The sequence below is a fragment of the Melanostigma gelatinosum genome (assembly GCF_949748355.1).
Source record: "Melanostigma gelatinosum genome assembly, chromosome: 9".
Classification (NCBI taxonomy): domain Eukaryota; kingdom Metazoa; phylum Chordata; class Actinopteri; order Perciformes; family Zoarcidae; genus Melanostigma; species Melanostigma gelatinosum.
The window spans coordinates 24,531,681-24,555,313 of NC_136642.1; the positions used below are offsets into that span (position 1 = coordinate 24,531,681).

A 23,633-nucleotide genomic window follows, 5' to 3' on the forward strand; every position below is an offset into this window, starting at 1 on the left:
GACGTAGTAGCCCCGCCCTAAAGCATCCCCTGCTTTATGGTCTGTTTGACTCTAAATGGAGCATAATGTACTAAATGAACATCATGCTGTATTGAAGAAGACTTGAAACTAGAGATTGAGACCATAAACTCATGTTTACAATGTTTACTGATGTAATAAATCAAGAGAGAAGTAGTCATTTTCTCATAGACTTCTATACAATCAGAGGAGTCGACCCCTGATGGACATTAGAGAGCATGTTAGTTTTAAGACACTTCCGCATCGGCTTCACTCTTCAGAACCGGAGGTTGCTGCCTGAGCTGGATGCATATATACGTGTTGTACATGTACGCGATGTACTCTACCTGCATCTGTGCTGGTCGATGTTGAAGCTGCCAACTTTACATTTGATCTTTGTATAAACATCCTGGACATCCACTGAGGCACTCAGGTCTTCTAGTTCACAGATGACACAGAGCTCTGACAGAAACACACAGAAAAACATGAAGTGAATCACAGTGGAAAGACACTCATTAGGCAACTTCATTGTTGCCGTCCACTGTTGTTGTTGAAGCATGCGCTATGGCCATCATTGTGCTTGGCAGATGCAGCTGAACTCGGAACTCGAGGAAGCTTCAACTGTGTGTGTGAAAATCATTCCAGTGGGCAAAGACCTGCACTGTATCTAACCCTCTAGGTCCAGCCTTTGGTCCTGATCTAGCTGTTCATGTAGACTCTTCTGTGTGTGTGTACAGTCATTAAAATGTACACGCGTGCGTGGCCCAGTGCACCTTGTGTGCAAACAAACCCGCCCACATCAGGCACCGTGAGTAAGCCTCACAGGCGGACTGATTCACTTTGTACAGCGCCGAGCCCTTCAGCTCAACTGTTGCTGCGTCCCTCTCATTGTTTCCACAAGAGAAAGTCCCACAATCACAGGCTGGCTTGGGGAAAATGGACTTCATGCATGTGAAACTATGGCTGTTGTTGCACTGTTGCCTTGCGGTGGTTCTGAGAAAAAACCCAGAGGTTCCCAACAGCTTATTCAAATTGAAACACAAGGCATTGTGGATAACTTGTGTGGAAAGAACTCTCCCGAGCTGTGAGATACTCAGAAACGTATGGTCTCCAAACGTGGCGTTGATATTGATGTATGAGGTTTTTTTAAACCCAGCTTGTAAGAGCACTGGAAATCCTCAGTCTTAGATGGTTCATCTGAAAAGAACAACACTGATTTGTGCCTTTAGCGGAGCCTTCTGGAGACTCATGCTTGAATTTCTACCTCTAATCTTCCAACACATAATGGCATATCATGAGAGCCCAGAAGCGATGTGTCTTGGAGTGGCTGTTTTTTTCCATTTCTCCGGAGAGACGAGAATCTTATTTCCTTTTGCAGTTAAAAAACACATTACATCATAGCAGATTGTCTGCAGTCATATCTGTGGCTTGCTTATCTCCGAGAACGTCCGTGTGATATTAGGCATCTAATGTATCGCCTGCACACGACTGTTGTTTTTAATAACATGCCTAATGTGTTGCGCGCAGAGGATCCAGCAGGAAGTTCATCTCGCAACTCAGATGGCGCACATTAAGCCCAAATCTGAAAGCAATGCCTATTTAGGATGTCTCTAAGTCAAACCATCTCTGTGAGGTCCTCCGAAACATTCCCTTTCCACCATTCAAAGACCTTAAGCCGGCCGATCTGCTTGGCAGATGCTAAATATTACAGCCGCCAATTAAAGGTAAATCTAGCCTTTCATCGCCGCAGTTAATCTAAAGGGGACAAGAGGCGGTTCACTTGGGATTCATCATCCATTTATTTATTTGTCTTTTCCCCTCCAATCCCTCTTTCTCCTCCAGCTGCTTTTCCCTTGCGAGTGCACAACATGTGAATGAGAAAAGGGGCGGGGGGGGGGGGGCTTTAGGTGTCGGTGCAGCAGGACTGTAAAAACTCTGAGCAGCTTCCTGCACTTGTTCACACGGACACATTTGCAATAAAAACCCGACCAGAGTCTTTTTTCTTTTGTCTTATTACACAGATGTATTAACAATTAACATTTCAGGAAGTCACTGCTCATAATTCTTTGTCAATGGTTCCATACTTTTGTTGCTGCTACCATGAACATGAAGCACTTCTTATGTGTTTTGAACATAGACCGTATATAAGAAGTGGACGTAGCCGTTGGAACGTGACCCATTGGTTTGTCAACTACGGTTTTCAAGCCTCGAGGTCGTCATCTTGCTTTTTTTGCAACCAGTAAAAGGAAGTGACCATATTTGGAGTGATGCCGTGGTAGAGACGCCCTTATACGGCTCTGATAGCGACCTGTCAATCACAGTAAGCCCGCCCTAAAGCATACTCTGCTTTATGGTCAGTTTGACTCTAAATGGACCATAATTTACTGAATGAACATCATGCTGTATTGAAGAAGACTTGAAACTAGAGATTGAGACATAAACTCATGTTTACAATGTTTACTGAGGGAATACATCAAGAGAGAAGTAGAGTCATTTTCTCATAGACTTCTATACAACCAGAGGAGTCGCCCCCTGATGGACACTAGAGAGAATGCAGCTTTAAAGTACAACAGCAATGGCTCCACTTTTCACAACCAGAGGTTGCCATCTGGTTTAGAATAGCTGTGTATTAACAACTAACTACTACTAAATAACAGATTGATTGTATTTGAAGAGAGCAAGTATCACGTGGAGGTTAAGTAGGCTACTGTACCTGTCTTTTTGGCAGCTGGCTCGGGAGCAAACAGTTTGACTGTGACCTTGGGTAACATCCACTGCATCCACAGGCTGACCTTCCCGCTGGTGCCTCCGATGCTGCTGGTTTTCTGCTCCAGAGTGACTGTGTCGGCGAACGGGCCATCGTCTCCAGCAGGCACAGAGTCGCCCTAGGGAGTCAAAACAGGACCTGTTCAATCAGGGCTAGTGACAAGACATGATTTGAGGCCACACTTGGCACGACCAATAGGGCTGGGCAATAATTCAATATGATGATTTATCATCTTTAGGTGGAATTGATCAAATCATTTGTCAAGATATCAACAAGCACATACTGACTCAAACTCGTCACCAATATTAACCAGTAACTATTGCCTTTATCTGATAACTCTGTATTTGTGTGCATGCATGTAAACATAGTTAGTGTCACACAGTCACACAGGAGATTACACTATTATTCTTTTGTTAAATTGAAATGTATAGCAGAAGACATTATATACCGGTATTGAGATATGAAACGACCAATATCATGACAGAAGAACTCCTTGTTCACATGCATTGTGTGGAGCTGCATTGTGTGGAGCTGTCACTGGTGTTAACCCCAAAACTAAGCCACCAGCACCCACGTGGCCTGCTTTCACTCAAGTGCGCCAGGACACACACGTCTTGCAGCTTGTGAGAGAATGGGAAGTGAAGGGGGTGGGGGGGAGGCAAGCAGGATGCGGCAGAGGAGGCTGACTTCTGTGAGCGCTCGTCTCGTTACTGCAGGGTATAGCAGGGCACCGAGGATGACAGCACTGGGGGACAGTTTTGTATTTCTCCTGCGCTCTTCCTGGTTTCATCTGTTTCCCAAACATCTATCTGTGCGACTGACTCGAAGAGTGAAAAGCCTGCAAACAAACAATATGGCAATCTGCAGCTCTGGCATGGTGGGGCTTCACTCTTTCCACAGGCCTTTCCCCACATCGCGGCGTGGTAATGACAGATTGTGTCATGGCTGTCGAGGCTGGCTGTGGTCGGCGGGGAGATTATCAACCATCTCAATTAGAAACCCCACAGCTGCTGGGCTGATTACAGCGTCTTAAAGAGGGTCCAGATGACGAAACTATGTCCCTGCTGAGCATTTCGGGGAGGTGAGGGGGGGCGATGCTAAATTGCAAATCTAATTTCATCGTGCAGTTGAGGGGTGGCTGACAGCAGAGCTCAATAACAACGCATGACAATGATATGAATAAATGAAGGATTATACTGATTCAACGATAGATTCAACGCAACTGTGTGTGGGGACCGCCAGAACCAGATGAGAAGCATGTGCTCCGTGGGAAGCATTATCTATTTTAGAATTTAAGATTTTAAATCTATCAAATGAAAGAAAAATAAACACAGGAATGCACCAGAAACACAGGCAGGAACTTGGCAAGGGTGGAGGACACCGAAAGCTCTGCAGGCATGAGATATACAGTCCTATAGTAGATCAAATATACAGTACACTATACAACATGACTTTAAGCTCCATAAAACTCAAAACGATGAAATGAAATACTGTCCACATGGGCAAAAATACCACAAAAAACCTAATCACGTAATTCCCCCAGAGCTAGCATTTACTCCAGTCAAGTGTCAAGCAGTGTCATTATGTGTTTCCATGGAACCAAACAGCCAAGGTGTGTGTGTGTGTGTGTGTGTGTGTGTGTAATAACAGTGACTGGCAGAGAGTAATATGAGCCAAGTAGTAATGGTGTTCAGTCAGTCTCAATGAGAGATATTCTAGTGTCAACTGCCATTTGGGGACTGATTATTGTCGAGCTGGAGTCAAAACACAGGCCTGTGTGTGTGTGTGTGCGGCTTGGATTGTTTAGTTTACAGTTCTGGCCGGTCGGTAGGATTAGACTCTGTAATGTCATGTGTGGAAACAGGAGCCAGCCGCTGGCGCTGTGGGAAGCTCAGACCACTGTGTACTGTAGCGTGGTTACACTGGAGCATCGGACACCCGGCTGCTGCTGCTCGCCAGCCAGAACCGCTGCTGTCGCTTCCAAACTCTGTCTCTCCTACAAGAGCCCATTTCCTTACCAGGGTCAGTGAGAAAAATAAATGATTAGCAGTAGTGTAATCATTTTGGAATCAAAACGATCTCTGTGCTTTAAATGGAAGAATATTGTTAATTGTGAACGGCTTCAAATGAGAGAAAGAAAATCTGCCTACTTTTGTAGAAAAACATGAACTAAGAATTTAAAGAGAATTTAATGAACACCTGAAAGAAAAGACTGCTTTCTTATTAAAGAGCTTCTACAACTGTAAAAGTGCATTTTTAAGATCACATGGATTTCAGTGTCAATGACAAAGAAAAGTCAAAAATCAACTGTAAAAGGAAAACATCACTAATAACTTCCAAAAAGCCAAAGTTCATGTTTTCATGAGTGACAGGCAATTCTCTCCTCCTCCTCTTATGAAGGTGAGGCCTTGAAGAACACATGTGGCGGCGTGGCGTTGGTAGAGGTGGGCTCCACCCGACGTTCCTGAACTGCCAGATCGGGCCCCCAAACACACACACACATTCTAAGAGAGAGCTATTTTCCCACACCTCCACAAGCCAAGCTGTAAAGTATACAGTTTAATTCCTGGGCCCCTGCGGCATAAACGGGCCGAGGATCCCGGGGTTTATTTTCTTTGCAGAGTTTGTCTTTGCTCATCAGAGAGACCCAAACATTGGAAGACAACAGCAGGCTGGGAGGTGTCGAGGAAAGACGGAGGGAAGGGGGCAGATTATGGGGACGAGTGGAAAGAGAAGGATGGTGTAGGGACAGGCGGGAGGATGGAGAAAAGCTAGGAAGGTTTAGTGATGAAGATAGAAGGAGAGAGGCAGGATAAAGCCACCAGTGGACTACGGTGTATCATATATACATGTCACAGAATATTGTGTGGACTCAATCGCTGGGGGGGGCAGCCACTACTGCTGAGACTTATCAAAACAGCTCCTACGTTCTTGCTCAATCACCCAGCCTCCCAGAGGACTAAACACTTCCACCAGTGTTTGTACTTAGGTAAACAGTGACAAGTGGGCTGTCGGGGGGCACTCGGTGGCCTTGTTATAAACGCGCTATACCGTCCCCCCCCCCCCCCCCCCCCGCTGAACCGAATCCACTTGTGATGCAAGAACACACGCGGATACAGACGCAGACACAGATGCACGTCGACGTATGAAACACTTTGGTTCCCCTCCCCCGTGTGTGTTCTCACACGGACACTTTGTTGGCTCCCAGGGCGGTATGCTGTGACCACCAGGGGCCTGTCAGCAATGCGAGGCCCCTGGTGGTCACACAGCATTAAATCCCTGGGCTAGGTGCCAGTGCTTAACAACACAAACACTCATCAACACCGTCATTTTTACTACTCCACACGAATGTACACATCCATATTACGCAAGGCCCCGGTGGCTGAGGCCCCCAAGGCCCTGGACCCCCAGCTAGACACTGCTGCTGCTACTGTAATAGACAGGAGAAAAAGTAGAAAAAAAACTGCTGCCACACTGTCAAAGCCAAGGATAAGCATCACCTAGGGACAAAAAGGAAAACACTCAACATTTGCCGTTGCCCCAGAGAAGCTCTGAGCTCTCCATGGGCTTTGCTCATGCCTGCACGCACTGCTACGCTTCATCCTTCACGCTCCGGGTTTGATATTTTATCTGAGCGAAAAATGTAAATACAGGTGATTGTTTTCCCTAAATTAAGAGGCTCGGTTTATACTCAATCAAGCCCCCAGCTTACATGAATCAGAGCTCACAGCCTATCTGGAGTATCTGTTCTGTCCCAAACACAAGCACTGATGAGATTTTTCCAGCTTTGAAAATCCTTCCCAAACAAAACAGATTTCTTTTGAGACACATTGCATGCGTTAGCGCTGAGTCAACTTCTCAAAACAATAAGTTACCGCCCCAACCAGACATGAGGCAGCTCACATCCATGTCTGTCCCAAATACCATCACTTCCTCATTTGACCCTGTTGGACGTTTGTGTGAAATTGTCATAATAAGCATATGAATTCATGAGTTATGGCCAACAGATCACAGTGACCCACATTTTGCACAAATGTCCACTTGTATGAATGAATGAATGAAGTGGATATTTGTGCAAAATCTGAAGAAATTCACTCAAGGTGTCCATGAGATATGCCGTTGAAGAGAATGGACAGACGGACGGACGGATTACCCAGAAACCTAATGCCGCTGGCCACGGCTGTCGCCAGCGTGGAGACATTAAAATAATACAATATTTTCAATTAAAATAAGCAGGAGAATTATGTGTACAACACAGGCTTAAACTACACGTGTTATTGCATGACTGAAAACAACTTTGATTTAAAGGATGATAGAAGTTCAAAACTGGCCGATACTGTGTTGTAGTGTGAAATATGGTTGAGGGAGCAGCAGTAAGATAAGTAAATACTTAAATATTAACAAAGTAAAAGTCGATTAGAGGCTCGTCCATGTGAGGAAAAACGCAACCTAGATCGCTCATAAAAACACTTAACCGACCAAAGTGAACAAACCTCGGTGGGCGAGCCAAAATCTGCAGACGGGCTGCAGGTGCTGGTGTCCGGCAGTGCGGTGCCGGCACTGCTGCGCACTGGGGACGACGGGGCGGCACCGGCAGGGGGTTCTGGGATGCTGGAGGTCTGACGCAGGATGCCGTGCCTCTGGAGACGAGCCCACGTGGACATCCAGCTGAGCAGGAGCTCGTACAACAGCTGAACCTGGAGAGAGACAGAAGCAGAGGACTTTAAGTTGCAATGCTAGATGTCGTACTTCACAGTGGTTGGGATGAGACGTGATCCAATGTGTGGAAAAAACTATAGCGTGGGGTCGATCGATCCATTTCTTTCAAGCTCTTTATCCCTACACACACACACAGATGTTGACCAACAGCTGAAAACACTTCAATACATGAAGTCTGCTGCGCCAACTGAGTGCCTTAAAAGATAGACCTAACTCACCACAAGAAGCCTTCATATTTGAAACCAGATTCAAATGAGTCTTTGCCAAGGTCTGACTCAAGCAGCTGCACTGGGGAGTTCTCATGTACTTCTTACTTCTGAGGACATTACCATGATTTGGCTTGGCAGCTTTGTAGTTATGTGACACTAAACCTAGTTAAAGTTGAGAGCGAAGGGGGAAATATTAGCCAAAAACGGACCTCTATATCCATTCCTATTTCTTTCACTGTCTTTTAGACTTTGTGCTTGTCGTCCATCCTTATTTCACAATCACAGGAAAACCTGTCTTTGTGTCTTTAATCGACGGGTGATCATGTGCGAGGCACAGCGTGCTCACGCACATACTCCACAGTGACAATTTGTTATCCATAACAACAAAAACTCCCAAAGAAACACCCACAGAGGAAAGTTGAGTTGTGTCATCAATCCCCCCCCCCCTCCTGAAAAAACTCACCATGGTTAGGAAAAACCGAAGGCTCGGCGTCAAGTGTTCTCAACTATTTATCATGTGTTCACATGAATAGAGGGCCTGGGCTTTAAACAACAACAAAGCCAAAAACAAGAGTGGAAAACATGAGGGGAAGGCAGGGGAATGCGATGCTTTCGGTTATTCATGCGTTCACTCCGTGTTCTTTAGAGAGGAGAGAGGGGGGGAGGGGGGGAGCGACGCTCTTTCACAGTGAGCTAATTTCTGGATTTTGAACGCTTCGCTTCTGCGGCCAACTGAGCCCTCAAAAGTAAAAAGGTGCACGGACACATGATCGCACACGCGAAATAGCTCTCTCTCTCTACTCCAAACACATTTCGGCCTGCGCACGCCTGTTAGCGCGCACATTACAGGGAGGCCCTCCATAAATAAGCATAAATCAAATGAAAAGCAGCACAATACATTGCAGCTGGGCCATTTTCAAACATGTCCAGGAAGAGCCGCTTACGCCGATCCGGCGACCGTCCAGGGTGCAGAGGGGCCAACAGCTGCCTGCCATACCCGGCCCGACTGCACCGCCGTCAGGAGAGGTGCTGCTCCACGCTCTCGTCCCGGAGAGTCTGGAAGTCCTACCAAGCACAACAAGGCCTACTGCACTCAGCAGCAGATGTGGAGGAAGCGAAGAATGCCGAGAGACGAGAGAGGGGAAGGAGTGAGCACAGTGGGGCTGAGATGACATGATCTCTGTTTTTAGCCAAGTCTGGGGCTCAGTCTGCTTTCACCTTGAGATTTTTAGTTAATTTTATCCGTCAACTAATTCCTTTCATGCACCTGCTCATATTTTGTCTATTCTCACCACATTCTATCCTTCATATCTTATCTTGCCTCTGCCATTTGCTCCATCCTACACCTACTTCCTGCTCATGATATCCCAGATTTGTGCAAAGTAGGGTCAGTGGGTTTATCTCAGCTACTGCTGTCAGGCTCGGCCCCACACACACACACACACACACACACACACACTTACTAACATGAGCTCCCGATACACACGCCACATTTCAAGAGTCGGGGAAGTGCGCAGAACATTTGGAGGGTTGGGTTTCTCCAAAGACCCGTCACCTGCGGACCGGGAGGTCTGTTCATCTGCAGTGGTGCAAACTGGAGGCTGAACAGAGGCTTCAGCAGTCATTCATAAAAACAACACAGATGAAAGACGGGACGGCATGCGGACAGTAAGTGTTCCGTGTTCCTTTATCTGAGCGGTGAGTTTATAGAGACTTCACAGTAAGGGAAATGTCGTTGAGTACGTGGTAGCAGAGAGGGTACATGTGTACGGATGTGTGTGTGTTTACTGAAATGATGTGCGGTCACGTGTCTGAGGTCAAAGCAAACGCTGGCGGTGGTGGTGGGTGTGTGCTGATTTCAAGGTGGTCCTGATAAGGTATAAGTGCAGCTACCAGCCCCATCCTTCTGACAGCCACATGAATCATTCACACAGACACACCGACTCAGATTGGAGCCGACACTCACTATACACAGCGAGCACAGCCCTGCAAGCTCACATTCACATCAATGGGAGACACGACGGGTGAAACGTCCCCAGTTGATTGCTGACAATTATTTTTTGCATCACAAGTTTTGGGAAATTTGATATTTAAATATGCAATTGAGGCATTATCTCATCAAATATGTGCATATTTTCATACATTTGAGAAGAAATCTGAACTTTGGATAAAACCAGGCTCAAATAGTTTGTTTCATCTTCTTGACATTAGAGTCAAAGGTTTTTACAGAGGGGGTTTTGGATTACTCTTTTAAAAATTAAAAAAGATATGTATTGAAAAATGATATACAAGACACTATAAGTGAATATGGTAAAAAATGAACCACTAGATATCACCATGAAAGTTCCCCATTTGATAACTTACATTAATCATTTTTTGTATTACAAGTTTTCTGAAATATGTGTTTAAATATGCAAATGAGGCATTATCTGTTCGTGAATTTAGGAGAAATCCACAGACACAAATAGACAAAGTAGTAAAATAAACACCTAAATGTGTATTGTGGGTGTTTTCTTTGTTATGCTACAGAAGCTAAATAAAACAAAACTCGTGCATGAAAAGAGAAGAGATGCTGGAAACACGCTGATTCATTGTTCGCTCTTCATCTCCATGCATGTGTGTGTGTGTGCCTGGTTCATTTCTCTCTCGCTCTGCTTGTCCCTTTATACTCTCGATGTTCTCCTCAACCCTTTCAAAGACACTTACCTTACTTCCCACTATGTCTTTGCTGCTGGTGCACCCTTAATATCGTCTGAGAAATCCATTCAGAAACGGGCCTATGCATGTGTACAGTCACTTTCATAGAGACACAGATGACAAAGATCTTAAACATTAAAACCATGACACCTGTGGCTGCCTGTACAAATGTCAAATAAAGAAAAAACACCCCAAGTCTCCATTGTTTCACCGCAGTTTCTAAAAATATCTTTGTTTGTGCCATGACGTAATCCACTGCATATTACGGAAAATCTGATTTAATGTCACAAAAATGAAGTGTAGATGCCAAGCTCTTTGGTTTTATTAGTTGACTTTAACATATTCATCTTTCAAAATGCTAGATGTAACTCTCCCACCCACACTACACCGATCTCAGTGCTCTCATCTCACCGTCATGGTGGTACTTATCGTGCAGCAACTATCCAGCGCTCTGACAACCTATAGTAAACGCTCCCACTCATGGAGATGCTAATTAGAAAGAGGAGTAACAAGTGTGGGGTCTCTTCTGTTGTTCTGGAGTGGGTGGGGCCGCTCTGGCAACAGTTCTTAAAGAGCTGCTGCATGACTTCAAATGGTACAATATGAGATTATGAACCCCCTCAAGTCAGACATTTAAAGTCAGATATGAGGAGAGGACAGGAGGGAAAGGGGAGAGAGGAGAGGAGGGAAAGGGGAGAGATGAGAGGACAGGAGGGAAAGGGGAGAGAGGAGAGGACAAAAGGGAAAGGGGAGAGAGGAGAGGACAGGAGGGAAAGGGGAGAGAGGAGAGGACAGGAGGGAAAGGGGAGGAAAGGAGGGAAAGGGGAGAGAGCAGAGGACAGGAGGGAAAGGGGAGAGAGGAGAGGACAGGAGGGAAAGGGGAGAGAGGAGAGGACAGGAGGGAAAGGAGAGGACAGAAGGGAAAGGGGAGAGAGGAGAGGACAAAAGGGAAAGGGGAGAGAGGAGAGGACAGGAGGGAAAGGGGAGGAAAGGAGGGAAAGGGGAGAGAGCAGAGGACAGGAGGGAAAGGGGAGAGAGGAGAGGACAGGAGGGAAAGGGGAGAGAGGAGAGGACAGGAGGGAAAGGAGAGGACAGAAGGGAAAGGGGAGAGAGGAGAGGACAAAAGGGAAAGGGGAGAGAGGAGAGGACAGGAGGGAAAGGGGAGAGAGGAGAGTACAAAAGGGAAAGGGGAGAGAGGAGAGGACAGGAGGGAAAGGGGAGGAAAGGAGGGAAAGGGGAGAGAGCAGAGGACAGGAGGGAAAGGGGAGAGAGGAGAGGACAGGAGGGAAAGGAGAGGACAGAAGGGAAAGGGGAGAGAGGAGAGGACAGGAGGGAAAGGGGAGAGAGGAGAGGACAGGAGGGAAAGGGGAGAGAGGAGAGGACAGGAGGGAAAGGGGAGAGAGGAGAGGACAGGAGGGAAAGGAGAGGACAGAAGGGAAAGGGGAGAGAGGAGAGGACAAAAGGGAAAGGGGAGAGAGGAGAGGACAGGAGGGAAAGGGGAGAGAGGAGAGGACAGGAGGGAAAGGGGAGGAAAGGAGGGAAAGGGGAGAGAGCAGAGGACAGGAGGGAAAGGGGAGAGAGGAGAGGACAGGAGGGAAAGGGGAGAGAGCAGAGGACAGGAGGGAAAGGGGAGAGAGGAGAGGACAGGAGGGAAAGGAGAGGACAGAAGGGAAAGGGGAGAGAGGAGAGGACAAAAGGGAAAGGGGAGAGAGGAGAGGACAGGAGGGAAAGGGGAGAGAGGAGAGGACAGGAGGGAAAGGGGAGGAAAGGAGGGAAAGGGGAGAGAGCAGAGGACAGGAGGGAAAGGGGAGAGAGGAGAGGACAGGAGGGAAAGGGGAGAGAGGAGAGGACAGGAGGGAAAGGAGAGGACAGAAGGGAAAGGGGAGAGAGGAGAGGACAAAAGGGAAAGGGGAGAGAGGAGAGGACAGGAGGGAAAGGGGAGGAAAGGAGGGAAAGGGGAGAGAGCAGAGGACAGGAGGGAAAGGGGAGAGAGGAGAGGACAGGAGGGAAAGGAGAGGACAGAAGGGAAAGGGGAGAGAGGAGAGGACAGGAGGGAAAGGGGAGAGAGGAGAGGACAGGAGGGAAAGGGGAGAGAGGAGAGGACAGGAGGGAAAGGGGAGAGAGGAGAGGAGAGGAGGGAAAGGGGAGAGAGGAGAGGAGATAAGTGAGGACAGGAGAGAGGAGAGGAGATTAAAGAGGAGAGGACAGAAAAGGAGAGAAGATAAGTGAGGACAGGAGAGAAGTGAGGAGAAATGAGTAAAGAAGAAAGGAGAATGAGAAGAGAAGTTTTCACTGACCACAGAAACTAATAATGACTCATCATATAATCGCAATAAGCCCCCCCCCCAGCTTTGCCAGACACAGGCACTCCATTTGAAAGGAAGAACGGAGAGAAAGAAAGAAAAATAAACTTTTCCCTTAAAACCGACCAGCTCTCCTCATCCCTGGGAACGTTTTCACCACCACCGGATTAAGGTCTTTCATTTGTTTGTCTGGTACCAATTCCCCCCAATATCACCATGGCTCATCACGGCGGTCAGAGACATTTAACAGCACAACCACTCCAAAGGTCGCCCCAATTAAGTGTTTACAGAGGAACATAATTCAATACAGCTAATTCAATTGTGGAAAACAAAACATGTGTAATAATGGCACATGTATATGTGATTACGGCGCTGTTAACGGCGCAGTGAAAAACAACACGGAGACCTAACCGGGGAGACAAACCGTTTCTAGTCCGTCCAGATCCATCAGGCTCTCGCTGAAATATCATAGTGCACAGGAAAACAATGAGGAGGAGTCTCGCAACCCCCACGCTCTCCTTCGCTCAGACCTCGAAATATGGGACCAAAGCAAACAAGGCAACACTCTCTTGTTTATGCTTCCATTCTCATGAAATTGATGCCATGTAAGAAGATGAGGCAGTTTGTTTATTGGAGTCAATCTATACGAGAGAGAATCAGGGTTTTTGTGTGTTCGCATTTCAGGAGAGTTCACCACAGGGATGATTTGTGTAAATATACATGCAAACCTGACGACTACTCGGTGAGATCCGGCGCCGCCTCACTGACCTGAGGGTTGGAGCACTTGACGTGGACGGGCTGCAGATCGACGTGGAGGCAGACCACGAAGGAGTGTCCCCCCTCGGAGCAGCTCTGCAGCTTGTGGGATGTGACGGCCAGCGTGGAGGTACAGCCCATGGGCTCCAGCAGGCTCAGGCTCTGCTGCTGTCCCAGCAACGTGTACACGCTGAACTGACTCAGGCTGACCGACCACGGGAAGGCGTCACCTGGTGGGAGAGGTGAGGGAGCGGTAAGAAGAGGGACAAAGAACAGGTGTGGGGGCAAGGGATGAAGCGGTAGGAGGAGGAGGATTACAATTTGCAACACAGAGACGTTGGCAGAGATGGAGAGAGGAGAGGGGAGGAAGGAGAGAGAGAGAGGTCATGTGAGGGGAACGCAAAGAGGGCAGGCCAAGTCATTGTGGTATAGAGAGGAAGGCTTCATTGCACTTTTCTTTTCAGCGGCTGAACCAGATCAGAAGTCAGTCATGTCCGCATATGTATGTGCACTTTTGATTCTTCTTTGCGACCTGCCTAATCGGATAGTGATCGTGGTCAAAGAAGCGGCTGTAAAGCGGTGGATAAACTCGTATCCTTTCCTATCAATTCTTCACAATAAAAGTCCCCTTTTGTTTTGTTATTTAAAAGCATTGATATGAAACGTTGGGTTGTCATCAGCAGTATCTGGCTCACGAAGTGGAAATGTGTTCCAAATCGCATGCTTTGTCTTTTTACTGTTGCATGCAGTATGAGTATGCATTCATTTGGGACATACTTCTTTCATTACAGCATTGCATCTTGAACTTTGACCCTCTTGTGGATTGTGGGTCAGAACAGCCAGAAAAGCATGCTGACTGGATGCAGTTTGACATACTATGTATTGGGACAAACATCTCTTTCTGGCAAACTAAATAGTAGTATGGGTATTGGAACAAACCGCAGGTCTCAGGAGGCCTCCTCTCCTCCCTCTACTCTCCTCTGGAGAGGAACTCCCGTGTGTGGGGTTAGGGTGTGGGGGGGAGAGGATGGAGACCTGTCCACACCTCGCTGAGATCCCAACTCAATGGGAGCCAGCCCACATCGGTCAGGTTGAAGAGACAAGTGTAACCAAGGCCAAAGAGAGATGCAAGAAAATGCAGACTCGATTTGGAAAAGTGCAATTGATTAAAACAGCAGGATAAGTCAGCAATACTCATCAAACCCACTATGACATCTACATAGTTCCATTCACTCACCTTTAAAATGACCAAAGCTAATGACTGCACGTGGGATGGGAGAGCTCATCATTAAAGATGCACTGAGGAGTATCAAACCCTCTACACCCAATAGGCAGGAAGACAATCCCACGGAAACTCATTGTAGAATGAGTGTGTATTCTGAACCTGTGGGTCTGAGACAGGGTGCCACACTGGGAGAGCTCGAGCTTGTTCACTTGCCAACCCTGTAGAACACTGAGCACGGGGCAGTGAAGAGCACATCTCCCATGCACCGTGGGCTTTGGAAGTGAGAGATGAAGAGCTTTTCAAAGGCTAGGAACGAATTACTAAAAGCAAACGGGTTGTTCGTTTTTACGGCAACATTGACAAGGCTGCTGATGTCACTGGTCTTTTTTCTCTCCGTTTTTGTAAAATCTGTTTGCCCAATGCTGATGTCATTGAAGAGTTTGAGAGAAAAAAAGAGAGGAGGAGGGTGCCCCCCCCCTTTCTTTCTTCTTCTTCCTAAGAGAAAACACTGAGTGTTGCTTATGTCAACTCTACCCAGGTGTGCACGCCACATGTGCAAGATCTATCTCTCAAAGTCGCTGTGCTTAAGTTTGTTTGTCTTTTGTCATGGTAAATGAGTAGTGGTGGGTCAAAGGTTGGCTCAGTGTTGAAAAGGCCATAATGATGATGAATTCACATTATGTAGCCTTTTGCTGTTATGAAAGCATTCATTTTAATTATTAATAAAAGCATAAGTAGATTTTTCCCACCCATTAAAATGTATTTTCCAAGACTCCCATTTATAATGAACCTATCAAAGTCATTGTTTTCCAAAGAGCGACATTTTTGTTTTCTCATTCAAGCTTTCAAATCAATCTTCCCCAAAAACTCTCTCCCCAAAAACATTCGAGATTGCACTGACCTTTCCACATTCAAATCAGAAATCAAAACTCACCTGTTCAAAACTGCTTTTAACGTGTGACTATTATTGTGTACTCTGTTTTTAGTGTATTGTTTTTATATATGATGATTTTAATGTAAAGTGTCTTTGAGTGTCATGAAAAGCGCTATATAAATAAAATGTATTATTATTATCTTTTTTTTGACCCTGAGTCATTTGGCGTAGTCCTCATCTGGTCTTGTGTGATCTCCTCCCAGCATTTGAACTGCTCTAATTAAAGTTGAGAAGTCGTCAGACACAGTACCTTCCTCCAGGATGGGCTTGGAGACCAGGAAGGGGAGCTCCTGCAGCGGCTCCATGTACTTGTGCCCGGTGCTGAGGACGCTGATATGCGGCAGGCACACGACCAGAGTCCCGGGCATGGAGGCCTGGTTGTGGTACCAGCTGCGGACGGTGCCGGGTATGTCGCCGCAAGTGATGGTGCTCGGGGAGGGGAGGCTGTCGTTGGGCAGGAACACGCAGCACGACTGCAGCTCTAACTGGAGAGGTGAGAGAGAAAGGAGAGGACACATGAAGTCATGTTAGTTGATCTTCCTCGGCCTCCCTTTATCACGTTCAGCGAGTGCTCAGAGGGCGCTGCTTTGTGGCGAAATTAGAGGATGAGGACTGCAATGGAAAGAACCAAAGACAGAGTGTGCACAACTCTGGGTGTTGCTGGAAAAGACTGAACATGCTTAATAAACCTTTCCTTGATTTGAAAAAATGGAAAGAGTCAAACCCACATTTAGTGATGCACGCTGTTTGCATGATGCCCACTATATGATACTAAACTCTGCTATATATTGGTATTACTATCCTGCTTTAGTTAGATTCGCCTTCAAAAAAACTAGAAAAAAGGTGGAACGCGAGACTTGGAAAGCCTTTTTTTTAAACAATTTGAAATTCCATATATTCAGGAAACAGAACTGCTTTAACTTCAGGGACTTGCTTTTTGCAGTGAAATCTTGAACTTGAATCATATTTGAACTATTTTTAAAAGGGTTGGAGACCCATTCCAGCTGCACTGTGTCACGCATATCTCTCTGTTCACCAAAGAAAAGGAAAAAAAGGAAATAATGTACAAGCCACTAGGTCAGTAACCAGTAGCAGTGTCTCTTTCCATTCCGCCGGGGCTGCACTGATTTAAAAGACCAGTTCATAGAACAGAGAGGAGTGCAGGGTCCAGGGGTCAGATAGCAGCGTGTGTGTGTGTGTGTGTGAGTCAGAGAGCAGCTCGGTTTAATGCGCTGTTACACTGCAATATGGTCTGCATACAATACACACACACAAATGCACAGACTCACATACGTCCTCCACTCAAATCTACGGAAAAATATGCAACCTTCTGCTAATACCACACACACTGATGTTGGAACGCCTCTGACAGGCCCGAATATGGACGCCAGTTCTGGGAGGGAGAGCACGACAGAAACTGAGAAAAAAAGAATAGAAGACTGAGATAGAAAAAGAGATGGAAAGAAAGAGGGAGGGATGTGGTTACACATTCATCTCACGCTGCTTCCTCTTTGATTACTCTTCAAAGAAAGGGTTTGAAATCGGAACACTTCTGCACACTGACACACAAGGCTTTGGCCTTTTTTTAATTTCTTTTTTTAAGAGTCGGCACGCAGGGAGAAAATCCATCGACACTGCCTGGTCTGCTGCAGATCTTAGCGGGGTTAAGCTGTAAAGCGGGCCGACACACGGAAAGCGCCGGGTTTAACACTGTGACTCCGGTCTGCACCTTGAGCTCACTGCCTGAGGCTAATGCTCTCCTGCTGGACATCCTGGCTCAGTCACAGTGTGACACATGCTCTTCTTCTTCTGCTCAGGCTGACACTCAATAAATGGCAGTCAGTGATGTATTTATTGTAGGGCCTCATAAACCTATACTGTAAGACCAAATATCATTTGATCTTATCATTCGATTCTATTTCGTTATATTATTATCATCAACTATGCCAGAAACAATAACAAATATTACTACAAGTAACCAGTGAGATGTCTTAATGTTACTCAACAACCATCTAAAAACACCAAGTAATCAATTAACATGGACATGAAGCTAAGAAAAACAAGAACATTTTTACTTTAAAGAAGCCGTAATTAGCAAATGTTTGCTATTTGTATTTAATAGCTGCCATTGATACATTTTAAATTGATGGTTTGATTCATTGAGCAGAACCAAAATATCAAATGTAGTTCAAATGTATGCACGCAGATGTATATCCCTGCGTACACGAGTAAGATTAACCCTATTACTGTCACAGATAAATAATCACACTAAGTTCAACCATAACATGGAGAGAGTAATCTTATACTTAAACATTTGCTGTTTCAAATGGCTCATTTCAGAGCACAGCTCCACGGCCACACAGACCAGCTGTAAATGAGCTACTACAGGGGCCGGCATTATTTTAGTTCACATTCTGTGTCTGATGGTTGACTAAATCTGTCACCATATATCAAACCTTTAAACATAATCATAGGGAAATATTAAACTGTAACATAAATGCTCCCAGATGAAAGTTGACCCTGGTAGCAGCCTGAAGGAGACTGGTCCGTCTGTGTTCCACCAGACACAGATGTAAGGCGCTTCACTCCACCAGACATTTGGTTTTATACTCACCTTTTTTTATTTGCAACTGTTGGACAATCTTGGCAAAATTAGATATGAAGTAGAGTTTGTTCATAACTATTCGGAAAGGGTGAGTTAATATTTCAGGTCAGAACTCGGCAGAAGAAAGAGGTTTGGTTATGAGAGTAGGTTGTGCCACAGGAGGATGTACTGTACATCCTTCTTGCACTTAACAGATGAAAATGGGCACCCGCTGCATAAGCTACCACCACAGCAGAGTGTGTACAATAAAACATACAAATGAAATACCCCTTTATGGTCTTTATAATGCTTTGCTGCTGTTCCCCATGGCAACCCAAAAATCCAAAGATGATGTCAAGTGTGTGGTAGCTGCAGACTCCCCACATCACACGGTGAAATACTAACAATGATCAGATAACATCTCACAGATGACAACAGAGGGAAAAGTTGAACAATAGACCGGCGCTCACTGGGCACGGCCACCGCTGTTTACACAAAGGCAGAAAGGCTCAAGATGCTTCAAAGGGCCTCACTGTCACGGGGGAAAAAACAGTCCCGTCAGTGCTACGAAAACACTGATACAAAACTAATTCCCCGCCCCCCCCCCCCCTCCTTTGGTGACAGCTAATAAAAGCCACAAGAAAACACAAAAACAGACATGTTGTAATTCACATTGGCTAAGGGCGGGGAGTAAAGAAACGTTTGCTTTTCTCCTGAGTGAGGGAGCTGAGGTCACCAGAGCAGATAAGAGCAACAGTGAACAAGGAGACCAGAGGCCGGGGCCGATGTGGAATATTTGATTTCAAATCGCACAGTTGCTAGAAGAAGGATGACGGCACAGAGAGACAAGGGAAAAAATGCTACACCGAACACATGAGCGGTAATGTTAAGTCACACATCTTGCCAGGGTCTGGACTAAATCGTGCTAAAGACTGTGGGGCCGCAGAGTCCATGGACAAATTTCTTATTGTAATCCATACCTACTCCACGAGGCAATATGCTTCCTGGCTGAAGTTGTATCCCGGACAAATATGGCAAACAAGTCAAATGAAAATATAATGAGAGAGAGCCTGCCTGTGCCAAGGCTGCACAAACGTCGACATTAAAGAAAACGTTAAGGAATGTTTAATCTGCTTTTGGAGCTAAATACAAGGCGGCAACCGCCGGTTCTGAAGAGTGAAGCCAATGCAGAAGTGTCTTAAAGCTGCATTCTCTCTACTGTCCATCAGGGGGCGACTCCTCTGGTTGTATAGAAGTCTATAGAAAATGACTCTACTTCTCTCTTGATTTATTACCTCAGTAAACATTGTAAACATGAGTTTATGGTCTCAGTCTCTAGTTTCAAGTCTTCTTCAATACAGCATGATGTTCATTTAGTACATTATGGTCCATTTAGAGTCAAACAGACCATAAAGCAGGGGATGCTTTAGGGCGGGGCTACCTTGTGATTGACAGGTCGCTACCCAACCAGAGCCATATACGGCGTCTCTACATTTCTCCTCCGCTGTCCAAATATGGTCAATTCTGTTTATTGGTTACAAAAAAGCAAGGGTGGTGATGGCCGTAATCTAAGATGTCGACTGTCAAAATGCCAAACTCAAGGCTTCAAAACGGCAGTCCACAAACCAATGGGTGACTAGTGAGAGGATGGTATATTGTTACCTTGCACAGCAGCTAGATTCTCACGATGGCACAAGAACGTGGCGCGACACCCGATAGTTCTAAACAACAATGGTGGCTCTCAAAGAGGTTAGCGTAGCTGAAATAGCATCAGTTCTATCAGAGCTGGAGATTATTTCTTCAATGAAAGAAGAGCATTTGAAGGCTTTTCTCGATAGAAAATATGTTTTCACTCTTCTCCCGACTGGCTTCAGTAGAGTTTGATGGTTCATCCAATCACCTGCCATGTACTTTCTGACAGTGCCTGCCTTCAGTTTCTAATGACGGCCTGTTAGACGGTTCTGTGAAACAAGCCATCCAGCGGGTCAGATTAGCTGTATTGTGCTGAGAGACATAGACCAAACCGAGAACGTCCTTGGACGAGGTAAAGAGAGAGACTACACACCTCATCCTTGTTTCCTTGTACCCCCATAGAGTCATATCATATTTTTCATCATGTGAGGGCAATAAAAAGCTGGTCCTCCTTGAACACTGCATGAGAAAACAGGGATGTTTCAAAATGAATTCAATTTCAATGAAATGATGCCTTCGCCGTGGAAACCCTCTGGTCTCCCAGTCACAGCAAACCACTGGTCATTTAAGCTGCAAGGTACTCAAAACACCAGTCGACAATTGACAAAAATATGTAAATGCCAATCCCTGGTTCTGCAGTTGTGTCACCCTTCAAGGGACGTGAACTCAGAATCCTACCCTGTTTCCCTGGACTACCGCTAACAGCAGGTCACCCTGGTTTAACCTCGCAGGCCTCTGTGGTCTCATGTCTTGAGCTGTGACTCTCTCTCTCTCACACACACACACACACACACACACACACACACACACACACACACACACACACACACACACACACACACACACACACACACACACACACACACACACACACACACACACACACACACACACACACACACAGTGAGGTCAGAATGTCCCATACATCACTGCTTCGACCGCTGCCAAAACCACCCTCCACCCCCCTAAACCCATCCATGCCTGCTGAGGTCCTGGCTGTCGGTGTCCAGGTCTCTCACCATGACCGCGCATCGATTCGTGGTGGAAAGTCTGCGTTAGTGATGCTGTGACCGGAGCAAGGAAAGGAAAGGAAACCCTCAAGGAAGGGTAAGAGGAGAGAGGTGGTGGGAGCAGAGGGGGAATCCAGTGTTTGTGAATGGTTGCATACACAGCCAAAAAAAAAAGAAGTTCTCTGTACTAACAGGTCAAAGTGGGAGTGTATGTTTCATGTCACAACTTCGGGGGTAAAAGTTGAGTTGAGGTTGTGCAGGGTCGTGTTTGGTATTCCACACAATTGAGTTTAACAGCTCTGTAACAGGCCAATAAACACAGCACTGGAAGCAGTTAGCCTGTGTGACAATGTCCCCCTACTGCGAGCTGATGGGCATGCCAGGTTTGTGTGTGTGAGAAAGCATGCTCAATATCCCGAATGACAGGACAGGAAACTGACAGGTACACCAGGTTGTCCTAAAACTTCTTTCCGTCACACGCTCGGGAGGCAGAGGGCAACGTTTGCGGCATGTCACTGTATTTACAAGCCACTCACAGGGGCTCAGCAAAACGAAATTACACTTGTATCCATAATAAGATGCTGAGAATGTATTTCTTTTCTGTCTGGGTAGACCTGTGGAAAGGCAGCTTTTCCAAGTGCAGCAAGAGGAAAATTCTGAAACGATTTTTTAAAAATAGAAACGGGGCACGGATAATATGTGAAAGCCAGAGGCATAATTGCAGTTTGGAATATCTGTTACACAACTTTACCCCCTGAGGGGTTCGGGGTAATGTGGAATAAGACTGTGGCACAATGTGACAGAGAGACGGCCTCTGGAAACGACTCGGGTACAACAAACAAGGAACGCAGCACGGGGCCGTGCGGAACTTTTGCGAGTGTGTATGTGTGACTCATGTTTGAACAATCACGAGGGTTCGACTTTCATTTGGGATTATGAGAGGGGCATCTGGAGCTGGACCACATTATGGGGGACTCGGGATTATCGGAGGGATTTGGAGTCAAATTGAAGCCTACTGTTAGAAGATGAAGAATGGCAGGTGTGCTCATATGGTACATATGTCACTGCAGAGGGTTCAGTGGGGAAAAAGAGGAGTCAAAGAGTCATAATTCTTCATTCCTTTCGTCCAATGACATCATGTCCTGTCAAAGTGAAACTAAATCTTTAAACATAACAAATGGAGTTAAGTGTCAGCGGTGGGACTGGTTCAGTTACCCACTGCCTCTAATGACGGATTAATCCAGGACAAAACACTGAGGGACACTGTGGGTGTGTGTGTGTGTATTGAGGCCAGGGTGTATCACTCGCAGCACACTCTATTAATATACTTCAAAAACAGCCGAAACGCTTTTCAATTTTGCCCAGGAAATCTCCGTTAGAAAAAAGGAAGATTGAAACCAATCGACTCCTTATGAGGCTGCACGTGCCAGGCTTTAACTGTGAAAACATGCTCAAATGACACATTTACTAAAGCACACACGCACGCATACATCACATGTGCGCTTGCATTCTTTCACGTCAACTTTAATACACCCCTTGCAAGTGCAGTTATCAATCGTTTAAAGAACAAAAAGTGAAAAAGCCCATTTGGATTCAGAATGAAAAAGTTAAGTAGAGTTAAAATAAGTTTAAAAAAAACACCTGAATTAACATCTCCCGTCCTCTTTTTCTTCAAACAAGCGCTGCTTATGCAAGCCCCCCCCCCCCCCATCACTTTTTAATATCCTTGCAGAGATGCTCACCACTTCCTCCTGCAACAGCAATGAACTCAGTTACCACAACACTGCTCAAGTTATACCCCTCTCTGTACTACTGGCTGCTGAGCTGGTTTAGTTCAGACGCCAACTTCTCGGTCTGAAAAGTGTCTTAAAGCTGCATTCTCTCTAATGTCCATCAGGGGGCGACTCCTCTGGTTGTATAGAAGTCTATGAGAAAATGACTACTTCTCTCTTGATTTATTACCTCAGTAAACATTGCAAACATGAGTTTATGGTCTCAATCTCTAGTTTCAAGTCTTCTTCAGTACAGCATGATGTTCATTTCGTACATTATGGTCCATTTAGAGTCAATAGACCATAAAGCAGGGGATGCTTTAGGGCGGGGCTACCATGTGATTGACAGGTCGCTACCACAGCGTTGTCTGGTCTGAGAGTTGTCGTGTTTTGGTCTTAGAACTTTAACCCTTTGAAGTGTGTTTTCGCTTCATGAAAGTAACATTTTTGGTCGCCTAATAATGTTTTATTCAGCGTTGGTTGTACTTGTGTCCTCCGTCCTCATGTGTCATTATTGGTTGCAAAACAAGATGGTGGCGGCCCAAATGCCGAACCCAGAGGGTTCAAAACCGTAGTCCACAAACCAATGACTACTTCCACTTCTTACATACATTCTACGGTTTAGGGCAACACGCTGGCTGCTGCATACTCCATCATAGAATCAGAGACAGAACAAAGATCGTGTGTGCTGATTGTAGTTTTGAAGATGCATTTTCCTCATCGCTGCCTTTCATCAGTACTTCCCTGGTATGTAGAGAAAATGTCTGTTGTCTGGCTTGCTCATTTAGAGATGAGAGAGAGAGAGCTGGCAGTACACGGCCATGGGGGGACCGGGACTAGCTGGAAATAATATAGTCATCGAGCTCTTGGTACGCACACTGACAAACTCAGGAAAAAGCCTCACGGCTCCGAAGAGTGAGCGAGCCAGTGGTTTTTGAGTGACAGCGTGGTTATTTAGTAGGTGACCG

The 23,633-nt window shown here is 46.0% G+C and overlaps 1 protein-coding gene across 1 annotated transcript in view; it reads right to left on the minus strand.

Moving 5' to 3' along the window:
* The window catches only part of vps13b (vacuolar protein sorting 13 homolog B), a 324,029-nt gene that overhangs the window by 146,790 nt on the left and 153,606 nt on the right, over positions 1 to 23,633 (minus strand). Inside the window, exons 23-27 of the mRNA XM_079275924.1 lie at positions 15,858 to 16,092; positions 13,461 to 13,678; positions 7,258 to 7,461; positions 2,711 to 2,882; positions 345 to 459 (exon numbers count right to left, since the gene is read on the minus strand). Of these exons, the coding sequence (XP_079132050.1) occupies positions 345 to 459; positions 2,711 to 2,882; positions 7,258 to 7,461; positions 13,461 to 13,678; positions 15,858 to 16,092 (944 nt within the window). The remainder of the gene's footprint in view (positions 1 to 344; positions 460 to 2,710; positions 2,883 to 7,257; positions 7,462 to 13,460; positions 13,679 to 15,857; positions 16,093 to 23,633) is intronic.